Source organism: Pyxicephalus adspersus, chromosome 4 (assembly GCF_032062135.1).
Source record: "Pyxicephalus adspersus chromosome 4, UCB_Pads_2.0, whole genome shotgun sequence".
Taxonomy (NCBI): domain Eukaryota; kingdom Metazoa; phylum Chordata; class Amphibia; order Anura; family Pyxicephalidae; genus Pyxicephalus; species Pyxicephalus adspersus.
The window spans coordinates 54,915,974-54,942,412 of NC_092861.1; the positions used below are offsets into that span (position 1 = coordinate 54,915,974).

The window sequence follows — 26,439 nt, forward strand, 5'->3', positions numbered from 1 at the left end:
CAACAAAAACAATAGAGGATATCATGGGTTGTTTAAATTTAATTAGGACTAATAGGAAAAAAATATACACTAAATTACTGCTGTGCTTTAAAATTCAAGAGCAAAAATACATTTTTAATGCTGAATTTATAAAATGGGGAATTAGAAAATCAATCATTGCCTGGTTCGAATCTTTTTCAATGGCAGTAATTGATTCCCTCCAGGGAATGTCGGATACCCTGTTTTATTTGTATTCATATAGATTTTTTTTTTTGTTATTAAATAGTTCCAAACTCTTTTTACAAACAACTTGACATCTACACAAAGCAAGGCTTTCGAGTAATAGGACTGGCATATCGATCTCTACAAAAAGAGGGACTGCCACCAACAACAGACCTAGAAAGGTGATCACATTTTTAAAATTCCATTCTCTTTTTTTGATGAACCTCTTTAATATATTTATATTAAGACTTATTTTGACAACTAAAATCAGTTTTGCTGAAATCATTCTGCCCATTTCCTAATCATTGTACTTTTTGATTAAATTTCTTCCTATTGATTGATTTCTGCACCATATTAAACTATAAATCATTATACATACATATACTTCTAAAAATAGGAAATCACTGCAGGGATGACTATAGGAAATGGGATACCAAATGCATGCTGTTAACAATCAAGGCCAGACTTCCAAAGTGTTTCAGTAGTTACTAGTGGTATTTTGTTTAAAGTCATGATAACTGAAAAAATGTCTGTAAACTTCTCCATCTGCCATTATCAGCATTTTTTTAGAGAAAATGTAAAGCCCTGGAAATAAATAGATGCCTAAAATATGAGTATATATGCAGCCTAACTGCAAAATCAAGTAATTAAAACTCACTGCCTGCAACACTACAATTAAATGGTCTGTGCCCAATTTATATATAAATCATTTTTTTTTGTACAGCAAACAGTTTTCCCTTAAAGCAGTGTTTCTCAACCAGTGTTCTTGGGACCCTAGAACTCCTCTAGAGGTTGCTTGGGGTTCTTATGTGTCTCAGACCAGTTACTACTAACACCAATGGTCTATTTGGATATCTGTAAAAGTGACATTCTTCCCACTAGTTAACAATTTACCAGCTATTTATATAATTGATCACTATGCTTACTTTCCATGTACTGGGCAAATGATATGTATTGGCAAGGGTCCCCTGAGACTTTAAACATATTTCTAGACTTCTACCCTGTAAAAAGGTTAGGAAAGGCTGCTTTAAAATGTACCTATATGCATCTTTAATATGCAATGTAAACTATTATCTAATATTCCACCATTGGTATGTGTTGCAAACATGTTTGCATATATACATTGCATTTAATCATTTGAATACTTTTTTGTAGAGAAGTAGTGGAGTCCAGCCTTACATTTCTTGGGTTACTGATCCTAGAAAATCGTCTAAAACCAGAGACAAGTTCTGTATTAAAGGAACTAAGTGAAGCCAACATAAGAACAGTAATGGTTACAGGTACTTGCACTTTATGCACAATTAAGTGTTTCTGAATATGCCGAAATTGTTCTTAAAGATTGATTGTAATCACATTACAAAATGATAATTTGCTTAATCTGGAAATTATTTTTCTTTTATTGTTATTTCAGGTTAATGGAATGGTAAATGTATACATAAAATCAGTCATTATAGTGCTGGGGGTATGTTTTGTTGTTTTTTTGCTTAGCAACACATACATGTTTTTCGGCCTGCTACTTTACTTTAAAAATATGCACTTAATTGCATTGAAAGCCTGCCAAAATCGTTCTTGTTCATTTCTGGTTTTGATTAAAATATTAAGAAACCAAAAACAGAAACCACAAAATTGGTATTATGCAGATGTTCAATTTGCACTTCTTAGTGAGCGTCACTGTACAATTTTGTAGATAGTTTCAGACATTGGGCCTGATTTATTAACGCTCCCCAAGGCTGGAATGAATACATTTTCATCAGTTAAGTTGGATGATCAAGCAAACCTGGAATGGATTTCTTCCAGGTATTTGCTAGCAAATGTTTTGAATCCTGGACCAGATCCATTCCAGGTTTGCTGGATGAAACCGCTTCACTGATGAAAGAATATCCTCTCAAGCTTTGGAGAGCTCTATTCAATCAGGCCCATTGCATTCATTATGCTCATTTGTATCCAAGGACTTTTGCAATTCAAGTGTATCTTTTCCGAACCTTTAACTGTCTAGTTTATGATTAAACTATAAAAAAAGAAATAAAAGAAAATCAATGGATTTTACATTTTACATTGGCAAAAGTTTTCAGCCCTGAGCCGGATCCATTCCAGGTTCACCCCCGACAGCCTATCTACTCCAGTCTTTTAGAGTTTTGATAAATCAAGCCTGTTGTGTTTGCTACCTACTACTTGTCTAGACATGGCATTACCTTAATTATTTTTTTTGGTATAGGTGATAACCTTCAGACAGCTGTGACAGTTGGGAAAAATTCAGGGATGATACCTCACAACAGTGAAATTATCCTGCTAGAAGCCAGTGAACCTGAAAAAGGTTTTCCTGCATCTCTTACCTGGAAATCCATGGCTGAGGAACAAGTGGATTGGAAACCATCAAAACCAAAAGTAGGTTATACGTAGGGTTAATATTTGGGTCAAACAATGGACCAAAAACTGCAAGAAATAGGGAAGGATCTATATTGTACTGCACAGCCTTTGTCCCTGGTCAGATGACAACCCAACCCATGAAAGGGTAGTCATGGAGCAGCAATTATTTTCCATTGTGTTAGATCTTTTAGTGAGATTTGACAATTCTGTTAAGGGAGAGAAAATATTTTTAATTTGTTTATTTATTTTTCATTTTTGGCATTGGTCTCAGCAAGGCTTACAATACCTTTTGTTTAGCTGCAAAGTTTTCTAGAATAGTTTGTAATTAAAAAAATTGCAAGTGGTAAGTATAAAGAACATTCTAATTAGGAACATTTCAATTATATACTGTTTTATGTAAATTATATTCAATATGCTGTTAGGTCATTTTAGACTTTGAAAAGTAAGTTTCTTCTGAAGTCATAGTAGCCTAAATTAGCCAGAAAAAGTTCCCTTGTTACTCAACCTTACCCTTCTTAATTTTAAAGACACATTCCTCTAATTATCATTGACTTGGTTTGTGTGAATGTGCTTCCTTATCAATAAAGAATTCTCAATTAACAGGGCAATGATAGTTTGCCAGGAAAAATGGTAAGAAAGTACTAGCCCTTTACCTGCTGAAACCAGCCCTCTATTTTTGCATCCTGAGGAGGAAGTAAAAGTTGCACTATAAATCAGTTTAGGCAGTATGTTCAAAAGTTTAACATGGATGTTGGAGGGATTATTTGGGATCCAGATAACCATAGATGTGGTTACACATCCATTGGGTCTGTTCATACAAAAGCTATCCAAACTTGGCAAAGAAATTGGCTTTCTATGTCTATGCCTCACATTAAACATTGGAAATTGACCTCCCCCCCAGGTCTTTCAGATCTGTATGCTCAAATTAATGATGTCCAGTTAATGGAATACCTCACGGCTAGGCTACATGACCACATGTGATAAATTCACAACAAAAATACAATTTTATAAAAAAAAGTTTAACGTGGAATACTGTTTCGTTTTCGAATATTTGGCTGAGCATTCTTGGTTTCAAAAATACCACTTTGCAAAAACACAAATTACCTGTACGGTTGAATATCTTCTCTCTTTCTTTCTTTCTTTCTTTCAATATTCTTCATTATGTCACAGCCAAATAAGTCTGAATATGGAAAATATTAGTTATATCAGCTGTCATGATGCCTTGGAAGTTTTCCCCTGTCTGAGCAGTATGTGCTGTAATCACCTAATGACATGAAGGTGGATATAGAGCAGACTTTCTTGACATTTTAAATGTGGGGGAGCCCTTGAAATAGGTTTTAGGTCCTAAGGATCCCCTGCAAAATCTACTATAAGGAAGAATACCTCTTACATTGCTGGCCAGTGGGAAGAATGTCACTCTTACAGATAGCCAAAAAGATCATTGGTTAATTTAAACTGACCTGAGACTCACAAAATGCTCATTGTTTAAAGCAACCTCTGGATAAACCCTGGTTGAAAAACACTGTTATAGATCAATAAGGGGCGATATGTAATATTTTACCTAACCTGGATTTGTGTTTGCTTGAAATAATGTTTGTGGGGGGGTTCGTTTTTCTTAAACTTATATGCACATAGATGAATGTTTAAAGTATACACAAACCAGTTAAAATTATTACTAGTTCAAAAAAAAACACACTTCCACTAACTTTTTAGTTTAATGTAAAATTTTGATTTTTAGTTAGACTGGGGTTCAATTAATATATGAAAAAGGTATTACTATGAGATTATTTAATAAATATTTATTACTAACAGAAGTGTATGTTTTAGGAGTCACAAATAAACATTAATGATGGATGGATTAAAAATCCCACTGCTCAAGGAAATGTTCACTTCGTGTTGACTGGAAGGTCCTATCAAGTTATAAGTCAATATTTTTACAACTTGTTGCCACAAGTAAGTATTTTGTCTGCATTTTTATATATAATATATCATATTCGTATTGCTTTACAATTTTGTTTTGTTTTTTTTTACAAAAAAAGCTTTATTGAATAACAAATAAGAGTGTACATACTGGTAGTATTACAGTTGCATGGAATATGCACATATTACAGTAACAATAAATGAACACCAAATTTTATTTATACAAATATACAGAATAACTATGTAGGATGTATGACAAAGAAGGGAATATAAAACTGGGGGAGGTAAGTAGATTAGGTAACAAACTGGACTCTCTCTTTAACGTAAAAGAACACTATAGTTAATTCCTAAACATGTTTCAATATTCTTGGGAATCGTAAAAAAGTGCCACTAGGATGCTCAAGTAGTACAGTATTTTGTTATTGTATCTCGGGATGAGTTTGTCATTTCCTCCATTTCTGCAATACGATCAATTTGTGTGAACCAGTCACACATATTTGACCTATTTGACGGTTTCCATAATTTCGGAATCCCATAATTTTTCGGAAAGTTTGGCTCACGTTCAAAACATGGAAAAGCAACAATTTTTTTTGTAGTTTTGTGGTGTGCTGTAGGTGTGCAGAATGTAGCAGAATTTGCGCTGAAGATATAGTATTATGTTCCCCTGCGATTTTCAAAAGCATAGTAATAACTTCAGTCCAGAAGGGTTGGATATTTGGGCAGCTCCACCACATATGTAGAAAGAACCTCAGATTTACATCTCCAACAGTTTAAGTCATTTTAAGGGTGTATTTTGTGCAAGTCTTGTGGGACCCTGTACCATCTTGTGCGTTTTTTAAAATTATTTTCTTGTATGTTCACATTTTGGGAGCCTTTGTCTGTAAATATGTTGTTATTTTCCCAATCCTCCTCTGAGAAACTCACCCCCAAATCTGATTCCCATTGCCTACGAGAAAGGTCTGCAAGGTTATCAGAGGGCAATGAGAGCATACTTTAAATCACTGATACTGTGTGTCTTACTGGGCCTGTGGATGCACGTAGTTTTTCAAAAATAGTAAGTTGTCTGGAGCATTGGCCATTTCTGTCTGAGGTATGGAAAAAATGTCTTAGTTGTAATTAAGACCAGCAAGGTATTGGAGAACCCTAATTTTTGGCTTGTAGGATTTGTTTGTCTTTAAATCTGCCCTTAAGAAAAAACTTTGCCCACTCATAGTTTTTGGTCATCTCGCCAGGATTTAGGAAAATCATGAGATAAGCCAGGAGGGAATTTGGGGTTAAGCCATACTAGGGTGAGAGGGTTTTGAGTAGATTAAATATTAAATCTACACATCGTCAGGATAAAAATCCTCAGAGTACTATCAATGATGGGGTATTAGCTCTGGGTCTAAGTCCTTTCTCAGAATCCACAGGACAGAACTCATTGGTGCCGTGGCGTGGACTTATTCCAAATTAACTCAGTCTTTATACTGGAAATTGGCACACCAATCAACAATTCTAGCAAGATGGCAGGCCCAGTAATGTTTCCTAATGTCTGGAAGTCCTATGCCCCCATTGTTTTTAGGTGTTGCCAGGAGGTGAAACACTATCTTAGGAGGTTTTTTCCCCAGAGGAATGTTCTGAAGCATAAAAGTACAGATCTGAAGAAAGAATCTATTAGGAAGATTGGGATTGTTTGCATTAGATATAAGATTCTTGATAAGACATGCATTTTCAAAATTGCCGCCCTTCCAAACCAGGAAAAAGCTGATTTATCCCAGTTTCCCAAGTAGGTTGACAATTTGGAAAGAAGAGGGACAAAGTTCAAGTTTTTGAATGATTCCAAGGTTTTGAGTAGTGCAGGAAGGAAGGAAATAGGCTGAGTTAAGGTGCGTACACACTTCCAATTTTTATCGTTCCAATCGAACGACGAACGATCGGGCAAAAAATCGTTGGTAAAAAAGTAACCAACGACGCCGACGAACGAGGAAAGTCGCTGGAAACGAACGACCGGACCGACAGATCGGATTGGACGACGATCGTTGAGCATCGTTCGTGTGTACGGTCGTTCGTTGATCGTGCGTGATGAACGAACGGCCGTTCACTTTCCTGTCGTGCACATAGTTCCTCTATCGCTTAAACGATCGTATCTATTGTGTGTACAATATCTACGAACGATCGTGTCGTTACCTCTATGTGCAGGATCGGTGCTATACGATCGTTCATATATATCGTGCAGGAACGTTCGTCGTTCGTTTTCCAACGATAATAATTGGAAGTGTGTATGTAGCTTTAGTGTGAGAAGAACGTCATCTGCAACTAGTTGCAGAAGAATGTCATGCGACTAGTTTATATTCTTTGTTACCTACATGAAACCCAGAAATCTCTTTGTTTTCTCTAATTTGATTTGGCAGCTGCTCAAGAGCCAATACAAAAATCAAGGGGGAAGGCTAGTGCCATTGCCAATAGAGACAGGAGCAGAAAGAAGACAGTTTTATATGATCTTTGCTGATGGATTAGAGTATAATGAAAGAATTAGGGACCACATTAAGGGTTGATTTCCTATGGAGTCCAAGACAGCCGCCATGTAGTCCCAAGCTAACCTATAAAACACTTTTTTTGCATCCGTAGATAAGAAATTGCATTGCTAGTTTGATTTTTGAGCCCAGTGCACCAAGTTAATAGCTTTGATGGTATTATCTCTGGAATTACCTACGAAGAATCCGAGATATGGGCTTCTAAGAATTCTGGAGAGGGGGCTTATCCTATCCAAATAAATTAAATACTGCCAGAAAATGAGAGGATAGTATGGAGACAAAGGCTTTATAATAGGGGGTGGTCAAGCCATCCGGTCCCGTACTTTTACCTGGTTTCAATTGCTTTAAAGTTTGTTGAAATTCCAGGTCTGAGATTGACCTTTCTAGCAACTCTGCGCTTTCAGCCGATATTTTATTTGGGCTGGCCAAAAATGTGCGTATGGACGTTTGCCTATAATTCAGTTCCCTCTCAGGTTGTTGGGAAGGCTCTATAATATAATAATGTGTATATTAAGCTTGAAATTGGTTGGCTATTCCATCTGATTTGAATATAACGGGGGACATTAAAGTCGCAACCTACAATCAGCATACCTTTGGCAAAACCAGGATTCTTGAAACTTTTTGGAAAAATCTTGTCTGGCCGACATTTGGACTATATATGCTAGCCAGAGTAATTTGCCTGTGATCCATATTATCTGTTCTTCTAAATCAAAATGACCCGATTAGAAAGAAGTATTCAGACACCTTTTGGATTTTGAAATAGGACTGGTTGTGTAAAATCCAGTTGGACATTTAATAGATGTTAAGTTTCTAACTGAGGTTTATATATAGTAACCATACACATGATTGAGGATCTTTTGTCAGGTATTTTAAGACTTTTGGCATTTAGAGATAGAAATTTCCAAGACCTGGTTGTATTTGTTGGGTGAGTGTTCTTGGTCAAAGTGGGGAGAGAGTCCCGCAGTAGAACTAATGTGGTTGAAAACTATGCCTCCTTAAAATCTTTTTAACCGATAGTGTTAGAACAAAATTTTTGAAAAAATGTAGTTTGGTAAATCAGTAATTGACAAACCCACTGTAGAAATCAGGAAATAGAGGGGGGAAAATTCGGAGTGGGTGTATATTTACCCTCACTTACCAAAGAAAAACCAGATGTGGTCTGTCGGACAGACTAATGTCCAGCTGTGAGGGTGGATTTGTGTGTGAAGAAAAAATTATTTTTAAATCTTACATCTCCTTCAGGGGAAAGTTCAGTAAACAGCAAATGACATCCCTAGGTGGATCTTCTTCCCTACCCTTGATACGCAGAGCTCTATGGACTCTTTCTATTTTGATTGGTGTGTCAGCTGGCCGGTCTAGCAGTCATTGAATATTGCTTGTAAAGCCATAAATAGTTGGCCTTGTTCAATTGTTTCTGGAAGGCCTCTGATATGGATATTCCTTCATTTGCCTTTGTTATCAAGATCCTCCACATGACGACGCATCGCAATAAGTTGTGTTGAATGTTGGCCGGTAATAGCGTGTAATTCTTGGATATCAGATTCTCTATTGGCACAAGCTTGTTCTACATTTGTAAGTCTAGTGGCAACTGAATGGATATCTTCTTTTAAATCGTATCTAGCTGCTGTAAGGGTTTTTTTGATATCGGAAGCCAACGATTGGAGATCTGCGTTGAGGGAGTTGGCCTATATATGCCAACATTGGTTCTGTAGGTATGGAAGCAGATGAAAGCGCTTGGGAGTCACCTGCGTCACAGTCCTGAATTGAAGGGGACCTTGTGCTGTCTTGTGGTGAAGATCTGAACATTTCAGGTAGATTGCGCCTTGGTTGAGAGTTTGAATTGTTCCCAGAAGGTTTTTGCCGGCCAATTTACCCCATTTTGTTGTCAGGAATTAAACTGCTGTTCCTTCAGACTGTCTATGGCCCTTTCTAGTGTCATCATGGTTACTGTTAACCTGGAATAAAAATGCATAAGATGAAAAAGTAAGGGAGCACACCACCCCAATATGTAGTGTATTATGTCTAGTTGAGTCTTGTCTTAAAAAAGATGCCATTTCCCTTTAGGAGTGAGTACTGTGGATCTGCTGCCTCGCTTAGTATAGAGCAGAGATGCTGTTTGAGTAATCTCTTATTATATTCTGTAAGCACTGCAACCTTTCCTTGTAAGTCCACTCTTCCAGTAAAAAGTTGTGTATCCAATCAGAATCAACAGGAGTTGTATTATATTAACTCATCAGGCTGCACTGACTGGCTTCCAGCAAATGAAGTTGAACTCATCAGCCTCAATTCTGTTGTATTTGTAGGATATGTTGAAACAGCTTTCAATTAAACTTTTTTATTTTCTTGGAAAACTTCATTTCTTGCGCTTATTGGCTGGTTTTAAGGGAAAGATTCCTTGCCCCACCGTGCCCCGGAGACAAGGGTCTTGTAGGCGCGAATTAAAAAACTAGAGTGGGCCGTAGGCTTCCGGGGAGCCCTGTTAAAGGAGGGGGACAAGGCGAAAAAAAAAACTCACTGTGCATTTGAAAATGGCACCGCTGGATCCGTGAGTGTCTCCTCTCTCAGACCCGATGGCTCTGCAGGTATAATGGCTCGTCTGCTGCGGGTGGCGAGTGTTTTTTCCTTCCATGGCGCGGGAACTGCTGATGGCTTTAGGCTCCGCCCCGGAACAACAAATTTAAACATAGAAATCAACATCTCCTCCTAACGGAAATACCTTTTAAAGATTTAACAAAAAAAATCAAATCAGAATAGAGAGAAGGTAAATCAGTAGTAGGAGCTAAAAGCACCCAAGATAGCAATTATTCATTAATCCTAAATTTTTTATACCTGATTACTGCAAAGTGAAATAATCATAATTCCTCTTTTTTATTGTGCACAAAACATGGTATATACAGTATTATAAGTCATGAAACACCTAGAAAATATTACAAATAGTTCAAAACTAGATTTAAAAAGATTATTGCAAATTGTGACTCCATGTGCATAGTTACTCACTGTTTACAGAGAACCTATTAAAATACTGCACTGTAAATATCTCAATGTTTTCAAGATATTATTGAATGGAACCATTTTCGCCAGAATGATGCCTAATCAAAAGTCCAACCTTATTGAAGAACTTCAGAAATTAGAGTAAGTATAAATCTGTAATTTATTTATAAACATGTAACCGCATTTACCGTAATAATGGTCAGAGACATATTTCTGTATAGCGAACCTAGGACATCTATGTCCTAATGATATGCCCACTATGTAATAAGTAAATCTAAAGTTTCTTTTGAACCAATCTTTATATATGCTCCATTGGTCCTTGGGTGAGGAAGATTATCTTGCTTGTTCTGAATTACTAATGTACAGGTCATATCTTGCTCAATTTAGAATGCACTGAATTGGTTCTAGAATTGTGAAATTGTTGTTAAGGAATACTAGAGGTTTTACAGACATGACCAAAAGTTTTGTCAGTGACACAAATGTAATGTAAATAATTACAAGAAGCTTTAACCTCCTGGGTGGATTTAAATGTCTAAAAGCGGTACATTGTCTTTCATGAAAATGTATTTTTCGTTGTAGCGCTGTAATTCTTAGACATAACTCACCGAAATATGTCCAATATTTAATAAATGTAATAACAAACTTTAAAAAAATAACACAAAAATGTGTTAAAATAAGGGTGCATAAAGAAATGAAAAATACTGAAACCTGTAATATAAGTGTACAGTAGCATATATAATGATTACTTTGTATTGGATTCAATACAGTTCTTTTGTATTGAATCCAATACAAAATAATTAAAAATTCCCACCACGCTGCCTCGCACGCACAGGCATGCACCAACGTCACTGGGAACTGCTGGGGAATATCAGTGCTATTACTGGGGGGCATATCGAGGAAAGAGGACACAGCCAGAGGATAGGATTAGACGGGCAGGACACTGGAGGATGCCGGTGGGCCCAGGTAAGTATTTATTCTTTATTTTTTTAGCTACCCCGAGTGTGGCTCTGGTCTACGGCTATCAGCTTTTTTGGTGTGAATAATAGTTGAAATCATTCTATGCTTCTCATTGAATCATAGGGTCAGAGTGAATGCTATAAAGTTGGGCAAATGTGCTTGAAATCATTGTCTTGTGTTAACAAAGAAACGCATGCAGCCACTGTTACTTGGCAAAAAAGAAAATCGATGCTAAGAAAATGGTCCCTGAAAGAACCATTTACCAGATCTTCAAGGTGAGAGGATAAGTTGCAGTGAAGAAGGCTTCAGGACGTTTTAGCAACAGGACAGTCTCCGTCTGCGGAGTCCACTATAGAATTGTGCTGCCTCCAGTGTGGAACTGTTCAATACAATGCACACCCACCTTCTACATGCACAGTGAGGCATTGACTATTGGACTACATGCTTGTATCAAAAAGGGCAGCAAAGTGGCCACTTCTTTCGAGGAAAAACATTGAAGACTGAAATTCTGCAGTAATTCCAAAGATTGGGCAGCAGACTATACACCTTCTTCACACTGTTTGGGACAACTGTATAATCCATTGTCCAGAGAAGAAAAGGTGAATACTATCATGAGTCCTGTGTTGTGACAAGCATCCTGAGACAACTCATGTGTGGGGCTACTTCTTATCCAAAAGAGTGAGCTCACTCACAAAACTGCCATGCATAAAGAATGATCTCAAATGTCTTCCAAGAGTAACTTTTTTAACAATTTAGGTGCAGTTTGGTGATAATCTGTGTATTTTCTCACATGACACCATGTCACAGGGCAAGTGATAATAAAGTGGCTCAGAGATCATAACTAGTGTTGATGTTCGAATTCGGGTTGTCCCTATATTCGACCCGAATATGGCTGTTCGAATTCGGGTATACCCGAACCGAATTTTGCTGCATTCGACAGCAAAAATTCGGGAGGAAAAAAAAAAATTTTTTTGTTTTTTCTGATTGGAGGCTGTAGAAGCTCTACACAGTGCTGAAACAAACCCGAATTTTTCTCCCATTGACTTTAATGGGATTCGAATTCGAATTCGACCACCCAAATTTTTTTGCTATATTCGGCCGAATAGCTGTCAAATCGAATAGTGAGCTATTCGACCAACACTAATCATAACATTGACATTTTGGACCCATGGCAAGGAAACTCCCCAGATACTATTTCCACAAATTATTATCAACTCCAAGCACCATCAAGGCAAGAATGAATAACCATCAGTCAGAATTTGGCACAGAAGCTGATATCCAGCATGCCACAGTAATTTATGCCACAGCAAATTGCAGATTTATTGACTCCTTACAAAAAACGTAATGTACTTGCCAATAATAGTATTTGCAACATATGAAATATTTATAATTGTTCTTTAGTATATCATAGAAACATTTAAAAAAATTCTAGGAATGCTGAAGGATCAATTTTCGCAAAACACAATATTTGTGTCACTGACAAAACCTTTGAACAATACTGTATATCATCATTGCTCTTTGCCTTTTCTGTATTAGATATGACTAAGACCATATACCAGAAAATGTTCTGAGCTGCTGTCCAAATAACATATTTTACTGTCCCTCTTTCAGCTACTTTGTTGGAATGTGCGGAGATGGAGCAAATGACTGCGGGGTAAACAAGCTACATATTATTATTAATGTAAAAACATTTGAATAGCCACCAAATATTGTTCCAGTACCTGGTGATATAAAAAAGAACTATGTATTGTAAAGCACATAACAATCCCTGTGTTAGGTACAGTCTCTACTCATTCAGTAAATCAAACCTAGAGAGTTTTAGGCTCATTCAGCAACATTTTAAAGGAAGCTTACAATAAAGGCGACTAATCTAATATCCAGTGGAGTCAGGAGAGACTAACTATAAATGAAATCAGATAGTTGAAGCAAAAACAAATATGTTAGGGCAATGTAACCAATAAAAGACATTAGTATAGTATATTGTGTTTTGTTTTATTTACCTTCTTGCCAGTATAATTATTTCTGCTTTGTCCTTTCTCCATAGGCACTTAAAATATCCCATGCTGGAATTTCATTATCAGAGTTAGAAGCATCTGTTGCTTCACCTTTTACTTCAAAAATTCCCAATATTCAATGTGTACCGATGCTCATCAAGTAAGTTTAACTGTGTATGATTTGTATAGATTTAGCTATCAGCATTTTTATACCCATAAGCTAGCCATGTACATACCAGCATGTATTCTCCAAAGCAGTGGTCATCAACCGGTGGTGCGCGAGAAAATTTTGGTGATCCACAGCTCTGGCTAGTGCACGCTGGTGTGGGGGGACGCACCGGCCAGAGCCGCGGACCATGTCCCCAACGGATGAAAGGATCCCAGGATCAGGGAAGTGGGCAGGTTGTGTATCTGGACACAACCCGCCCACTCCCCCATCGCAGGCTCAGGCTTGCGATGGGAGAGTGGGGGGGTTCTGGCATCATGACATCACTAGTTTCTTCCCCTTTGAATGACACCCAAATTCCCACCCATGCGTGGTCTGGAGCCGGTAAATTTAGTGGTCCGAAAAGGTTGGTGACCACTGCTCTAAAGCATTATAGAATAAGCGAATATTGACTTTGAATTTCCAACTGTTTGCAAGAGAAATTAAAATGCAGGATTTTTGCTAGCACTTGACTGACCCAGAAAACATTTTGGATGTCTTACAGAGGGAGGAAAGAATGTTCACACAAATAATTGTGTGAACGTTCACTTTGTTTATCCAAATCATGTAAAAAGCAAATTCTAGTTTATTTTGAACACCCCATCATGTGAAGATAAAATAAGTAAACTGGAATTTGTGTTCCATGTTGGGATAATTGAAGTGAATATTCACACAATTCCTTAAAAATGAGTGTTATACAAATAAAAGGGTCCCTTGTTACCCCTAAATTTACCCCTTACAAGGGAACATTGAAGTTAAAGTGGTTGTTCACTTCACAAATCACAATCACAAAATGGAAAAAGACTAAAAAAAGGAAAATATTGCAAGCATTTACCTTCTGAACATTAAACATTTTAATCAATTTACTATTTTGATTTTTTATTTGCTCTTTGTTATCATTTTGATGTTTGTTGTTGTAATTATAATATCTTAAAAAAGAACATGCATATTAAATATTGTAATTTACTCCACCTGATGGTGACAATTTTTGCATGTATATCCATATATTGAATAATATTCCAAAGCCAGAACATTCAGTTATTTACTATTAGTAGAATCAGCTGAAATGAACAATAGTTCATATTCTAATGATATAAAACCTGTTCTACTTCTTCAGAAAACTCACCATGTACTTGTTATTGTTGTTTTTTTACACAGGGAAGGAAGGAATACTCTGGTTACAACATTCTCTATCTTTAAGTTCATGACCATGTTTATCCTTGTTGGAGTAACTTGCATAGGTTTTCTATTTTGGGTATGGTTGCCAAAATTTCCTTGTCATAAAAATGTTTTCATGTTTTGATGCCACCCAATCATAATAATAAATTGGCAGATTTGTATTAATGGATTTTTTTTTTAAGTGCTACAGAATGTTTAGTTTAGTTTGTAGTGTCCAATTGAATTGCAAAATGGCATTACAGAATATAAGTTTAAATTATGTTACAAGCTTTGGATTTCTGTCACAGAGTGTTTGGGTGTTTTTTTTTTACTGACCAAAAGTATCTTACATGTTCCTTTCTCAAATGCATACTTACCTCCACCATGCAGCCTTTGCCCACTGCATTGCTTAATCTACTCTGCAGTGGCTGTGTAGTAGATAAATACTCAGGAAACAGCAAAGTCAATAGCAATCTATTCCCAGGTGCTGCTACACAGACATTTTTATAGACAAAGAATGTAAACATTGCCTATTTTTCTGTTAAATATAATTGTTTATTTAAATCTGAACACATGAAACCATAAGTTTATATACTTTAAATACTTTGAATATGCAAAGAGGGGATTTTATTGACTAGCCTTAAGTCCAATTTGAGGAAGGGGGAGGGGGATTCGCTGTAAAGTGAAGGGCAATCATCTCCTATGCAAATGTCACCAAAGCAAGCATCACACTTGCAAAATTCACCTTTAGCTACAATTTTAGTGACCCCCAGCCAATGTCATATTTCCCATCACGTTCTGTCCCATTACAGAGGTAATGCTAGAGACCCAGTTCTGTTTAAATATTTTACAAGCCATGCAACTTTATTTTTCTTTTGTGCTGTCTTTCACACATTTATCTTGTCTTAGAAACAAACTCTTCTTGGAAATTACCAATACCTGTTACAAGACTTGGCTATCAACATTACAGTTGCCCTAACTTGTAAGTATCTATTATTTTAGTGTTTTGCTTTTGTCATCTTCAGTAATATAGTGTATGACCACCTTTTTCTTTATTTAGTGAGTTTGAATGGTCCAGCACCAAAACTTGCTCCATACAGACCCCCTGGACACCTTCTTTCTCCTCCTTTATTACTGTCCATTGCTATGCACTTCATCTTCACAGTGATTGTACAGTCTACTGCTTTCTTCCTGCTTCAACAACAGCCATGGTACAATGAAACAGATGTCTTCAGGTAAATAAGTAACATTTATCATATGTATTGTAGATCTAACAATTTCTTTATCTGCTGAATAATAAATCCTATTTATTAAGGATAATGGAAGTCATTGTATGTGAAACCTGCCATGATTGTACCTAATATAGAGCTAATATTGAGAAACATTGTATTGCCCATGCTTAATCCTAAATTAGATTTCATTAGTTAGAGAGAATATGTGTATCTTTAAAGAGTTACAAATTTCTTAGTAAGTAGTAGAAGAGACTTAAACTGTAGGCTGCAAAATAGTTCTATAGGACAAGAAGGCCTCTCTCCTGTCAATTGCCTAAGCTTATGTTCAGCTTCAACATACTTGACCATACAAGAGAATCAAATGCTGGCTCATGTGAAGTTAATAAACTTTGAGATTTCATGACTATTCCAATGAGTAAAGTAATGTAGAAGACAGACACACTGAGAGCTAAATAAAAGCTTGAACATCATTATAAGGAATCACAAAGTTTTGAAGGGAAACAAAATTTAAAATTACTGCTATAATGATGTGTAGGTGGTTTTGCACCTTTATGGAGGAATACATATTGGCACTTAGTAATTCTTTGACCATAACTCTATATAGCTGTTCTAGATTAGTTGCATATTACATCCAGCTACCGGTAAAACCCCATAAGAGGACAGTTACATGTTCATGTGTTTTATCAACTTATATCAGCAGTCCAAATTTATTCTGGGGCAAATATGCAAAACTGCAGTCTGTGCATTTAAGCAACTTGTGGCCAATGTACCCAGTTTATTATTTACTTACTGCTACTATAGACATTTATTGTAGTGATTTTCACCAATAAAAGCTAAATTGTGATAAAAGTTTAAGGCAGACTTGGATCCTAAGTTTTTTTTTAATTTTTCGAATGTATCTGCATAATTTACAATATTTAAAATTCATTACACTTGAATGGGTGTTTATATCTCATCTTCATTTTATTGGTCTTAAGTTAAGAGCACAGCTTTACAACCATTGCGAGGACATGCTTTCCCCCAACAAATATTTGTTGCCTTTTGTGTTTTCTATCAAAATGTATATATTTCACTAAATAAAATATGACATATATTATTTTTAACTGGCAGTGCCTGTTTGCCACTAAACCACACCATGGAAAATGTTACCATAAGAGAACATCGGTTTTCAGAGAATTTCATCACTTCAACAATGTTCCCTATAACAGGATTCAACTTCATTATTCTAGAGTTTGTCTTTTCTAAAGGGCGGCCATTTAGACAACGCTTGTATACCAACTGTAAGTTGCATTTTCCTGTATGAATCTGAAAAAATAATTTTCTCTCAAGTATGTCTACATTACTCAATCTTTCTGTATAGTAGGGTAGGGGACATCAATAACACAGATCTGCCAAAATGTCCTCAAATTTACTGTCGTCTGACCGCTATGTGCAAGTTTCCGTAACCTGGACCTATTTTCGCTGTTTATTTTTACCATGTGCTGTTTTATGGTTCTCTCACCTTTTTTTCAAGTTTTATTAACTTTAAATGAAGCAATAGCATTAAAGCCAAATGAGAAGTGGGAAAGAGTTAACATTTCTGTTTGGTGTTTTGTTTTTGGAACCACTTTATATTATATCCTTGCTCACTACGTTTCCCTGTGATGCTGGCACATTGTAAGAGATAGTGGCCCCCAGGACAGGAGACCATGGATAACAATAACATTATTGTCAGAAAAACTAACCCCCACTCTACTACTAAAGTGTTTCTAAACAATTATTAGGAGTTACTTCACTAAAATATCTTTACCTTGTATTGAAATCTAACTACTGGCTCCTTTTTAGTTCTGCCTAATGATACAACTTTCAAATATTTCTATCCCCCAACAACCTCACTGCATGTGTGCTAGTGTTGTTTCCCCATATACACCTGGCCAGTCATAATGGTCAGTCTGTGATGATTACTGCACAGCCAAAGGGAAGATGGGTCAGAGACACCAGAACTAATACACTGTATATCTATTTGTTTATCTATCTACAGTTGTGGCAAAATGTAATAAATATTAACTATTGTTGGGAAAACATGGTCCAACACATAGAAAACTTTGCTTTTAGGGAGTGTGCACAGACAAATCAATTTATTACCACATATTTGTACATGTCCTATTTAAATCCTAATGATAGTTGAATGAACTCTAATTCATACCCTTAAATGTTGGGGCTGATAATAAATACACAAGTTTGCACATATAGCTTCAATATAAGGTTAATAATGCACAGTGTTTAGACCTCCATTTTCTTTTTTTTCTGACTGAAATTAATGTCTGTGTATAAATAGTCAGTTTATTCAGAAATGCACTGACTTTGTTGGACACTGAGCCAACAGGAAATTAATGGTCAATGGACCTACAAGAAAAGGTTGTTAAATTGTACAAACCAGGAAAAGGTGTTCAAAATAGAAAGATTGGGGTTCCATTGTTACCAAGTCATAGTCAGAAAGAACAACCAAGACTTCAGTCACAAATCCCAGAAAAATTTGTCATGCTGCAAAGAAAAACCTGTAAGCTGCAAGCAAGCGGTCTTGCTATTTCAAGATGTACAATACAAAAACAAAATGAGGTGTACAGTTGAGTTGCAAAAAAAAAACCTATATTATGCATACAAAGCAACCTGCAAAAAGAAACAAATGTGCTAGAGTAGCTATCACAGACCACAATACCATTGGAACACTTCGGGGAAGATCTCAAAGGTGCAGTTTTTAGTAACTAAACTTAAATATTTGAATTGACTGCCCACTATTTGTTTCTTTATTTATTTATTATTTGTTGAATTGAAACAAACTTTAACAATTATTTACATTTTGATGGAATATTCAAAGAAATAAGGATTGGTATATAATAATAAGAATAAACATGGATAAGGCCATCATCATTTGCAGAAAACAGTCAATTGTACACAAAAAAACACAAATGCATTTTGGAGGCGCCATTGTTTACCTTGATGAACATTTGGCCTTTATGTGGAGTAATACATAGATATTTTGTTTCTTTAGCTTTACAACATTAACATTACCAACTCGTACATCCTTCCTTATATCTATTCTTCCATTGATAAAAGTAATTATGTTTGTGTCAGAAGGTCTATTTTTATCTGCTGAGCCTATGTAGCAACATTTTCACTAATCCCAAAACTGACATCATATATCATACCATCATAAAACAGCACTACAATATTACATGCTGAATGTGGGTTCATATGTGATTGTATGTTATATATAGTTCTAAAATGTAGAGAATGTTTTACACATTCATTTTATAAATGAATAAATGTTTTTAATTTTGTCCTTGTTATTTCCAGCTGGTATGTATGCCATATTACTGGAGAGCGAACATCTTCATCATGATGGTTGTTTTATTTGTCATGTCATACCTTGGAGAGGTAACTTTCAACCAATGATTTTCTTACAGTTACTGTTTGCATATTTATGATAAATAAAATAATACAATGTAATGTCAAAATAATTTGTTCATGTTAAACCAAAAATAAATCCAGGAGGGTAAACACAAAAAAAACATGTTCATGATAAAAAACAAATTATGTCCAGGAAGTTGAACATTTAGAACAGGCTTGGCCAAACTTTGGCCTGTTAGGCCCCTGGGAAAAAAAAAGTGATAAACAACACTGTTCCTACTGAAATTAAAAGACATTTAAATGTAAACTTTATTTTACTTTACGGTAATGTCTTTTTACAATTTATATTACTTCATACAAACACTCTCCATCCATCTGATACTGGCCTGGTCAATCTGTCACATTTTAAAATATATGTTATATTATTTTGTTTTTACATTCATCATCTTTGTGTTCATGTATAGGAATGGTTCATTGAAAACAGACAACTATGGCTCTGGATAAAGAGAATATTTAACTACAAATCAAAAAGTCAATATAGAAAACTGCAGCGTAAACTGCAGAAAGATCCTGAATGGCCACCCAAGAACAGGACTGACTATGCAATCCAGACTGTTCCTGTGAAGAGTACTGATATCGTTTACAATAAGCCTATGTACAGCAGTACACCAAATAATGGAAAAGAAGTGATTTCAGAACAAACAATTATAACAGCCATGTAAATACAAAAGCATAAAAGATATTTTTCAAATGCCAGTAAGTTTTTTAATTGTGAGTATAATAGTAAACTGACTATATACAGTAAATATTCAACAATATCTAGATATCTTTATGAGGCTATAATGACTGATAACTTTTTTTCTTCACACAATTTCTTCAAATGCACAATAGAACATGGGTTGGAAGAGCCCAACTGCAGGATAGCAAGTCAGAATTGAGAAATACACAAAACCTGCATTGTTTTGCTTCCTTTATATCAACCTTGTGTAATTTAATATATCAAGCAGGACTTGTGTTTTATTTAAGAGATTTATACTTTACTACCATGTGCACATATATATGCTGTGTAAACAGTAATGTTTACCAAGTGTGGACAAAAACTGCATTTTTGCCCAACCAGCTTCTAGCATTTTCCTTGTGTGATTCAATCGACCAAAGATGAGCTTGTGTTTTATTTAGGATGTTTATACAATGTTACAATTTGCACATTTTTATGCTATGTGGTAAAGATTAACCCTGTCCTGACAGCTAATTTTCAAAGCCCAAATCCAATACATTTTTTCTCTAAATAATCTCTCAGAAGCTCTGGTTGCAAACTCATCTCTCCATTGCTACCCCCTATAGTAGTTCTATTATACCACCAGTTCCCAGAGTTTGTTGACTCCCATTGTCATTGTCAGCAGAAGATGACCCCATGTGTCATCTACCTTGCCAGATGATACCTAAATATAAATAAATGTAAAGCAGTGAATTCCAGGAAATACAAGGTGGTGTCACAATAGTATAGGACACCGGAATCACATTTTCTGTCAACTCCCAAATTATTTTGGAGATGAAATGACGGGGATGCTATGACACTGCATATATCTTGGCCAGTTTAAAACCTTTCGGGGATACAGTACATACATGTACACAAATGTTTTTTTTTTGTCACATACCAATGTACCCAGGATTCCTTTTATTTTTATCACAACCCACTCCCTTTCAAGTCATACAAATACCCTGTCAATGCTGCTAGATTGTGTAGCAGGGTAAATGTGATTATGCATATGGAAGATCTCACCTCCCATAATAAAGGCACCTGTGATAAATTCAGTGGGACATGGTTCCACTGGATTTCTGTTCCTGTATTTTCTGGAGCATGGCTGCCACTTAGACCTGGTCTAAAGTACAGTTTTTTACATTCTCCCCTGCAACCAGATGAGATTGGATATTTTTTTTTTTTTTATTCCCGTTGTAAGTTAGCAATATCAGCTTATCTACAATCTATCTATTTTGTGCAATGTTTATATTATGTGGCTATGTTTCTAATATTGTGTTTTTTTATTCAATAAACTTTTTTTCCTGTATTTTGTTGTGTTGTAATTTTTGAAAAAATATAACACCTTTGTGCTTGTTAGGGGGTTCATATATCCAGAGGCATGTGAGGGGATGCTTTTAAGTATGCTTATTTCAGTGATCAGGCACTTACAGCTGGCCACCTAAAGTATGGGGCCAATCATGTCAGTTCATAGGACCCTTGTCTATCTAAGTCTTTGTTCTATAAGAGTTCAGAACTTGGGGATAGGTAAAAGTGAGGCATTTGTTGTCATGAAAATACAGCCACAAAAATTTTGGGTGATTTGCAAAGTCCTTGAACATAATATTGTCACCAAAATTACTAAAGGGGTTGTGGTGGGTGGCTGTAAGAACATGACACAAACTAGATGGCTTTTCAATTTACATTTACTTTTCCTGACTATACTTTATTTTTGGTTTACAGAAAAACTATGTCTTTTTTAGTAATAATAACATGATATAGTGAATAATTAGTGAATAATAATTCACTAATAACATGTCACCTTGTACTTCTCCCATCTAAAAAAGGCAGATAGCTAAACACTTTTCTCACATATAATTTAACTTATTTTATATAATCAGAGAGCAATATATTGAGGTTTATTTACTAAAGGAATGTGCGTTGTTTATTTAGCAAAGTAAATTATCCCCCTTGCAATGGCTAGGGGATGAAGAATATCAAATGACATTGCACAAGCATGTGCAAGAAAAATACCATATTTTTCACACTATAAGACACACCTAGGTTTAGAGGAGAAAAACACGAAAAAAAATATTTTGAACACCAGTACTATACTATGCAGTTCACCTTACACAGTGAAAAAATCCTACCCCTCGTACACCAGCAATGGATATTCTTAAATTTTGCATGATCTTGCATGACCAGTCCTGCAATACTAAGTTTTGTGTATCTTTAACTTAAGTCCTGATGAAGAAGAACAACCTGACCATTTGATGTGCTACACTTTTATTAGAACTCTTTAATTAGAAAACAATAATTACATATATTTAACTCAAAGATTTCTGCCTATTGCTTTAATTTGAATTTTTGTGTTTTTATGTTTGGATCTTAAATTCCCTGTCCTCTAGCCAAGTTCACTGTGTTTTCCTGAGTAAGACCTTTCTGAAGATGCTATGTTGTAAAATACCTTTTTCTTACGGCCACAAGTTACTGGGATGTCCAAACCTCTGTCTCATTGAGTTGCTGAGCTTAAAAGACATGCAATGTTTGTTATAAGTCCTATGTTTTTCTGACATGCTAGCCACACATGGGTTGACTATATTACTCAGTGTTTTCAACATCTTCCTTCTGTAGCCACTACATTTTAAATCACTCCTGAAATGTCTGTGACCTTTGGTTTTAGGCTCAGCCTGGTGTTGCAGAATTCTTGTCTACAGTGTGCATTCAAGGGGTTATACATGACATAATGTAAAAAAATATTTATTGTAACATGTTTGGAAATCTACTTTTTAGATCAAAAGAGGAAAAGTCATTTTAGGGCAATGTACAGAATCAAAAGAAGAAATTGTGACACCATAATTTAGTTATTTAAAATATTGTCAAGTCATCACTTTCATTTATATGTCTATCGTCCTCAAAGGCAAGATTTACTCGAGCCCTTAAGTCTTTATTGATTGCCATCATGTCAATGTTTTCAGTTTTGTCACTGTCATTTATATTGCCATTGTATGCCAAATTGACTTGACCTACAGTGTTGTCACTTTCCTCCTGTGTTTTACCATCTTCCCTTTTATTGTCAGTTTCTTGCCTCAAATACTCATTAGATGCCATGTTTAGTCGGTCTTCAGGCTCTGTATATGAAACAAATATAGATCCAAAGTTTGAGTTGTCTCTTCCATTTTCACCAGAATCAGATGACTCTAAAATTCCACTCTTCTTTTTTCTGTAAAAAAAAGCACATATAAAATTATAAAGTAGAACTGGTCGAAGGAAAAATTACAATTAAAGTGTAATTTTCTTTAGAAGTAATAGAGCAGTTGATTAAGTCATTACTGGGTTTTGATGCCACCAGATGATTTTCAACTGGCAGCGCTTTTTGCTTTGTAGTGAAATCACTCATGCATTGCCATCCTGTGGATATATAGTTTTGGATGGATTATATGTAAAGGACCTACCTATTTCTTCCTCACTTATAACCTCATCACATGCACAACTACAGGGCTTCTCTAAGGCCTCCCCCACTGTATGGAACTCTCCTCCTCATCCTATTTGGCTTGCTCCTACTTTCTAAACATTTAATTGAGCCCTTAACACTCATCTTTTAAAACTCTCTAATATATTTTCTTCTGTTCTTCTGTTTCTTAACCTCTCACTACTTAGCAACTATATCATATCCTTCCTCTCATTGTGTATTACTTCCCCCACCTCTTGGATTGTAAGCTCTTTTGACAGTCTCCTCATCCTTCTGTGTCATTGATTGTATCTGTCAGTCATTTACAATCCCCCATTTAATGTCTAGCGCTACATAATATGTTGTTGCTTTAAAATATAATTTATTAGTAACAATATTAAGAGACAAAAAATAGTGGTCTATCTCCAACTAACACATTTTAGGCAGGCACAGCATCAGCTTTTATTGGTCTGCACAGTTATGTGGTCTGCACATAAATATGGGTGAAATAATCTAATTAAAAATATGAGCAATAAGACAGAAGTTCATACTAAATATCATTATTGCAGGTTTTAACAACATTTACTGGAATACAATATGTTTTTTTTATTTTTATATGTGACCTCATAGATATGCTATTTTTACTTTGAGGATTCATTCAGAACATCCAATACTATATTATTATGAAAATTAGAACTGCTTCGTGTGACAAATGTGAACAAAATTGAACCAGAGGCTGGACTCAGAACAGATTCCAGAAACAGGCTTTATCATATTGTTAGACAAATCAGTAAGCTTCATGTTCTCAACAAATATACATACTTGGATTTCAAGAAGCAGTATGCAGCAACTATAAACACAAAACTGATAACGAAGACTCCAAGCACGACCCCAATCACAATGTATATAGCTGTGTTGTTAACTGAAAGAAAGAATATATGTGTTAGAGCAGGGAAATTTAACAATAAAGGAATAATTTTTCAGGTAACGCAAGACATTAACTTCATTTTAAAGTGCATGTATCCTTTAAATTAGAATTTCTTTAAATGTTGTACACTACTATGAAATCAGTAATATTTCTTGGCACTGCAGAACAGAACACTGTGTCTGACCATCACTGTGTCTGACATTTAACCTAATTTCATGTTACAAACTTATAGAAAAAATATTTATTTAGGAAGAATGAAAGCTTGGATGCTTTTTATTGTGGCTCAGAGTAAACAAAATACTTACTTTCATTCTCCTCCTCACAGTAGGGTCCTTTGTGGCTGCTAGGACATATACAGCTCATGCCACTCGTGGTATTGTCTGTTCCTGAATCCAGTTCCACACAGGTACCACCATTCTCACAAGGATTTTCTAGACATGGGCTTGCTATAGGATTCACAATATACAATTTTAGAAATTAAATTCCATACAATGCATGTTAAATCATTTATTAGATTTGGTTCTTCATTTGTGGATTTGTTTTTACAACTCCGGTTCACTTGTATTGGAGTTTTTTTTGTTTTGCACTTGTTTATGCACACATTATAAAGGGCCAATAACAAAAAAACTTGTTTTTTATTTCTAACTTCTAAAAGAAATTTTAGCCCACTTACGGATATAGCATCCTCGAATCTGATTGGCTGTTGTACATGCTTCCCATTCTTTACACTGCATGTTCTCACAAACTACGGAGGAACTGTCTGTGCAAGTGCAGTTCTGTGAGCAGTCATCTGTGACGAAGGTATCTCCAATCTGAAAGAAAGTGCACAAATATTCAAAATGTTTATGTACTAAACTTTAAAACAATAAGTAATAATACTTGTAGTCTAGGAAATTATTTTTTTAACAGACAATTTTTACCCTCAAACTGACTATCATAGATGATATGTGCAGGAATATGTATAAGGTTTATGAGCATTTAGGGATAATTATCACATATGTTTTGATTTAAATAAATGTATCCTACACTTTATAAATCACACATTATGCTTAATGAGACAGTGTCATTACCTAAATTACTTAAAGTGTTTTTTTTTTGTATTGCTTTGGAAAGTTCAAGTACAATAGCAGTATTGACCCCAGTATATCTAACTTTCACCACTGGGTGAGTTGAAGATGCCTTCATCTCCCTCTGACAGTATGCAGATGTGATGTAATAACTTCAGGAAAAGAAAGAGTCAGAGTATGGAGCACGGAGACACCTGTTTCATCCACTAAAAAAAGTGTTATTGGATTTTTTGCAGAAAAACAACACTTTTTCAAATAAAAGCAGTGACTTGGTAAGTAAGAGATTAAATATAACACATGGGTAAGCATGTAGAAGTCAGATGCATTTTTGCGACTGTAATCTTTGAAAATACTATTAGTTAAAAAAAGACCCAAAGACCAATACAGTGGAGACTGTAAGGCAGGAAGGGCATGGATAATCAGTTAAAGGTTGTTTATGCTTAGCTTTTGTAAATGTAAATATAAAGGAGTGAATTGATTTAGTGTGACATTAAATTTTTTTCATAAATATATATATATATATATACATATATATATATATATATATATATATATATAATTATGAGTGGTATTACCTTGTAGTACTTATTGAGGTAAGTACAACCACAATCTTTGTATGGCACACAGTCGTATCCACTGAGAATGTACCCAGGCTCACACTGGCATCCTTCATTGCATGGTGCCTCACATTCAGACTCAGATGCCATATTGCTGCAGGATGCAGGACAGGCACTTGTGCAGTTCTTGTAAACACTGTTAGTACCGCAGGTCAAAGCTGTTTGCAAACAATAAAGGAATCATATTATATCAAAGGAGAAATCTGTTCAGTATTTAATATGCCCTGAGTTGAAGAAATACTAAGTAAGCTTAGACATTAAAATGCTCACCACAGCCAGTATATGCTCTCCAGCCATCAACATTAGTTCCATTTTGCTGACAGGCATATGCATACAGTTGAAGGTTAATACATAACAACTCTTTGCTTTGGAACTCAGCACATGTGTCAAAGATGCAGTCCCTTTAAATATAATCACATAAGGGTATGATGAGAAATGCAAACAATATTCAACCTAATAGCAGCAATTTTGTATCTAGACATACACAGAAACACACATTACTTACTGAATAAATGTATCTGGTGACACTATCTGGTTACAATATCTAAATGGTCCATTTGGTTCTCTCATAACACCACAGAATGTAGAGCTATTCACGTAGGTTAGGCCTTCACCTGAACAAGCATAATTGTCTCCTGTGTCTAATACGATATCTTCCTCTTCTAAAGGCATCACAGCAGCACGTCTGCAGAAAATAAAAAAACAAAGC

General features: G+C 35.5%; 2 protein-coding genes across 2 annotated transcripts in view; one reads left to right on the top strand and one right to left on the bottom strand.

Annotated features, from left to right (window-relative positions):
* LOC140328540 (probable cation-transporting ATPase 13A4) overlaps nucleotides 1-19,556 on the top strand; it is a 38,031-nt gene extending 18,475 nt beyond the window's left edge. Inside the window, exons 17-29 of the mRNA XM_072408222.1 lie at nucleotides 266-383; nucleotides 1,357-1,481; nucleotides 2,417-2,586; nucleotides 4,396-4,521; nucleotides 10,054-10,133; nucleotides 12,561-12,603; nucleotides 12,994-13,103; nucleotides 14,307-14,403; nucleotides 15,216-15,288; nucleotides 15,367-15,541; nucleotides 16,649-16,818; nucleotides 18,875-18,955; nucleotides 19,393-19,556. Coding sequence (XP_072264323.1) covers nucleotides 266-383; nucleotides 1,357-1,481; nucleotides 2,417-2,586; nucleotides 4,396-4,521; nucleotides 10,054-10,133; nucleotides 12,561-12,603; nucleotides 12,994-13,103; nucleotides 14,307-14,403; nucleotides 15,216-15,288; nucleotides 15,367-15,541; nucleotides 16,649-16,818; nucleotides 18,875-18,955; nucleotides 19,393-19,406 — 1,382 coding nt within the window. The 3' untranslated portion in view covers nucleotides 19,407-19,556. The remainder of the gene's footprint in view (nucleotides 1-265; nucleotides 384-1,356; nucleotides 1,482-2,416; nucleotides 2,587-4,395; nucleotides 4,522-10,053; nucleotides 10,134-12,560; nucleotides 12,604-12,993; nucleotides 13,104-14,306; nucleotides 14,404-15,215; nucleotides 15,289-15,366; nucleotides 15,542-16,648; nucleotides 16,819-18,874; nucleotides 18,956-19,392) is intronic.
* Nucleotides 19,557-22,404: 2,848 nt separating this feature from the next.
* LOC140329769 (IgGFc-binding protein-like) overlaps nucleotides 22,405-26,439 on the bottom strand; it is a gene marked incomplete in the record, with an annotated part of 72,987 nt that continues 68,952 nt past the window's right edge. Inside the window, 7 exon segments of the mRNA XM_072410160.1 lie at nucleotides 22,405-22,890; nucleotides 23,941-24,040; nucleotides 24,352-24,492; nucleotides 24,720-24,858; nucleotides 25,689-25,888; nucleotides 26,001-26,131; nucleotides 26,236-26,415. Of these exon segments, the coding sequence (XP_072266261.1) occupies nucleotides 22,536-22,890; nucleotides 23,941-24,040; nucleotides 24,352-24,492; nucleotides 24,720-24,858; nucleotides 25,689-25,888; nucleotides 26,001-26,131; nucleotides 26,236-26,415 (1,246 nt within the window).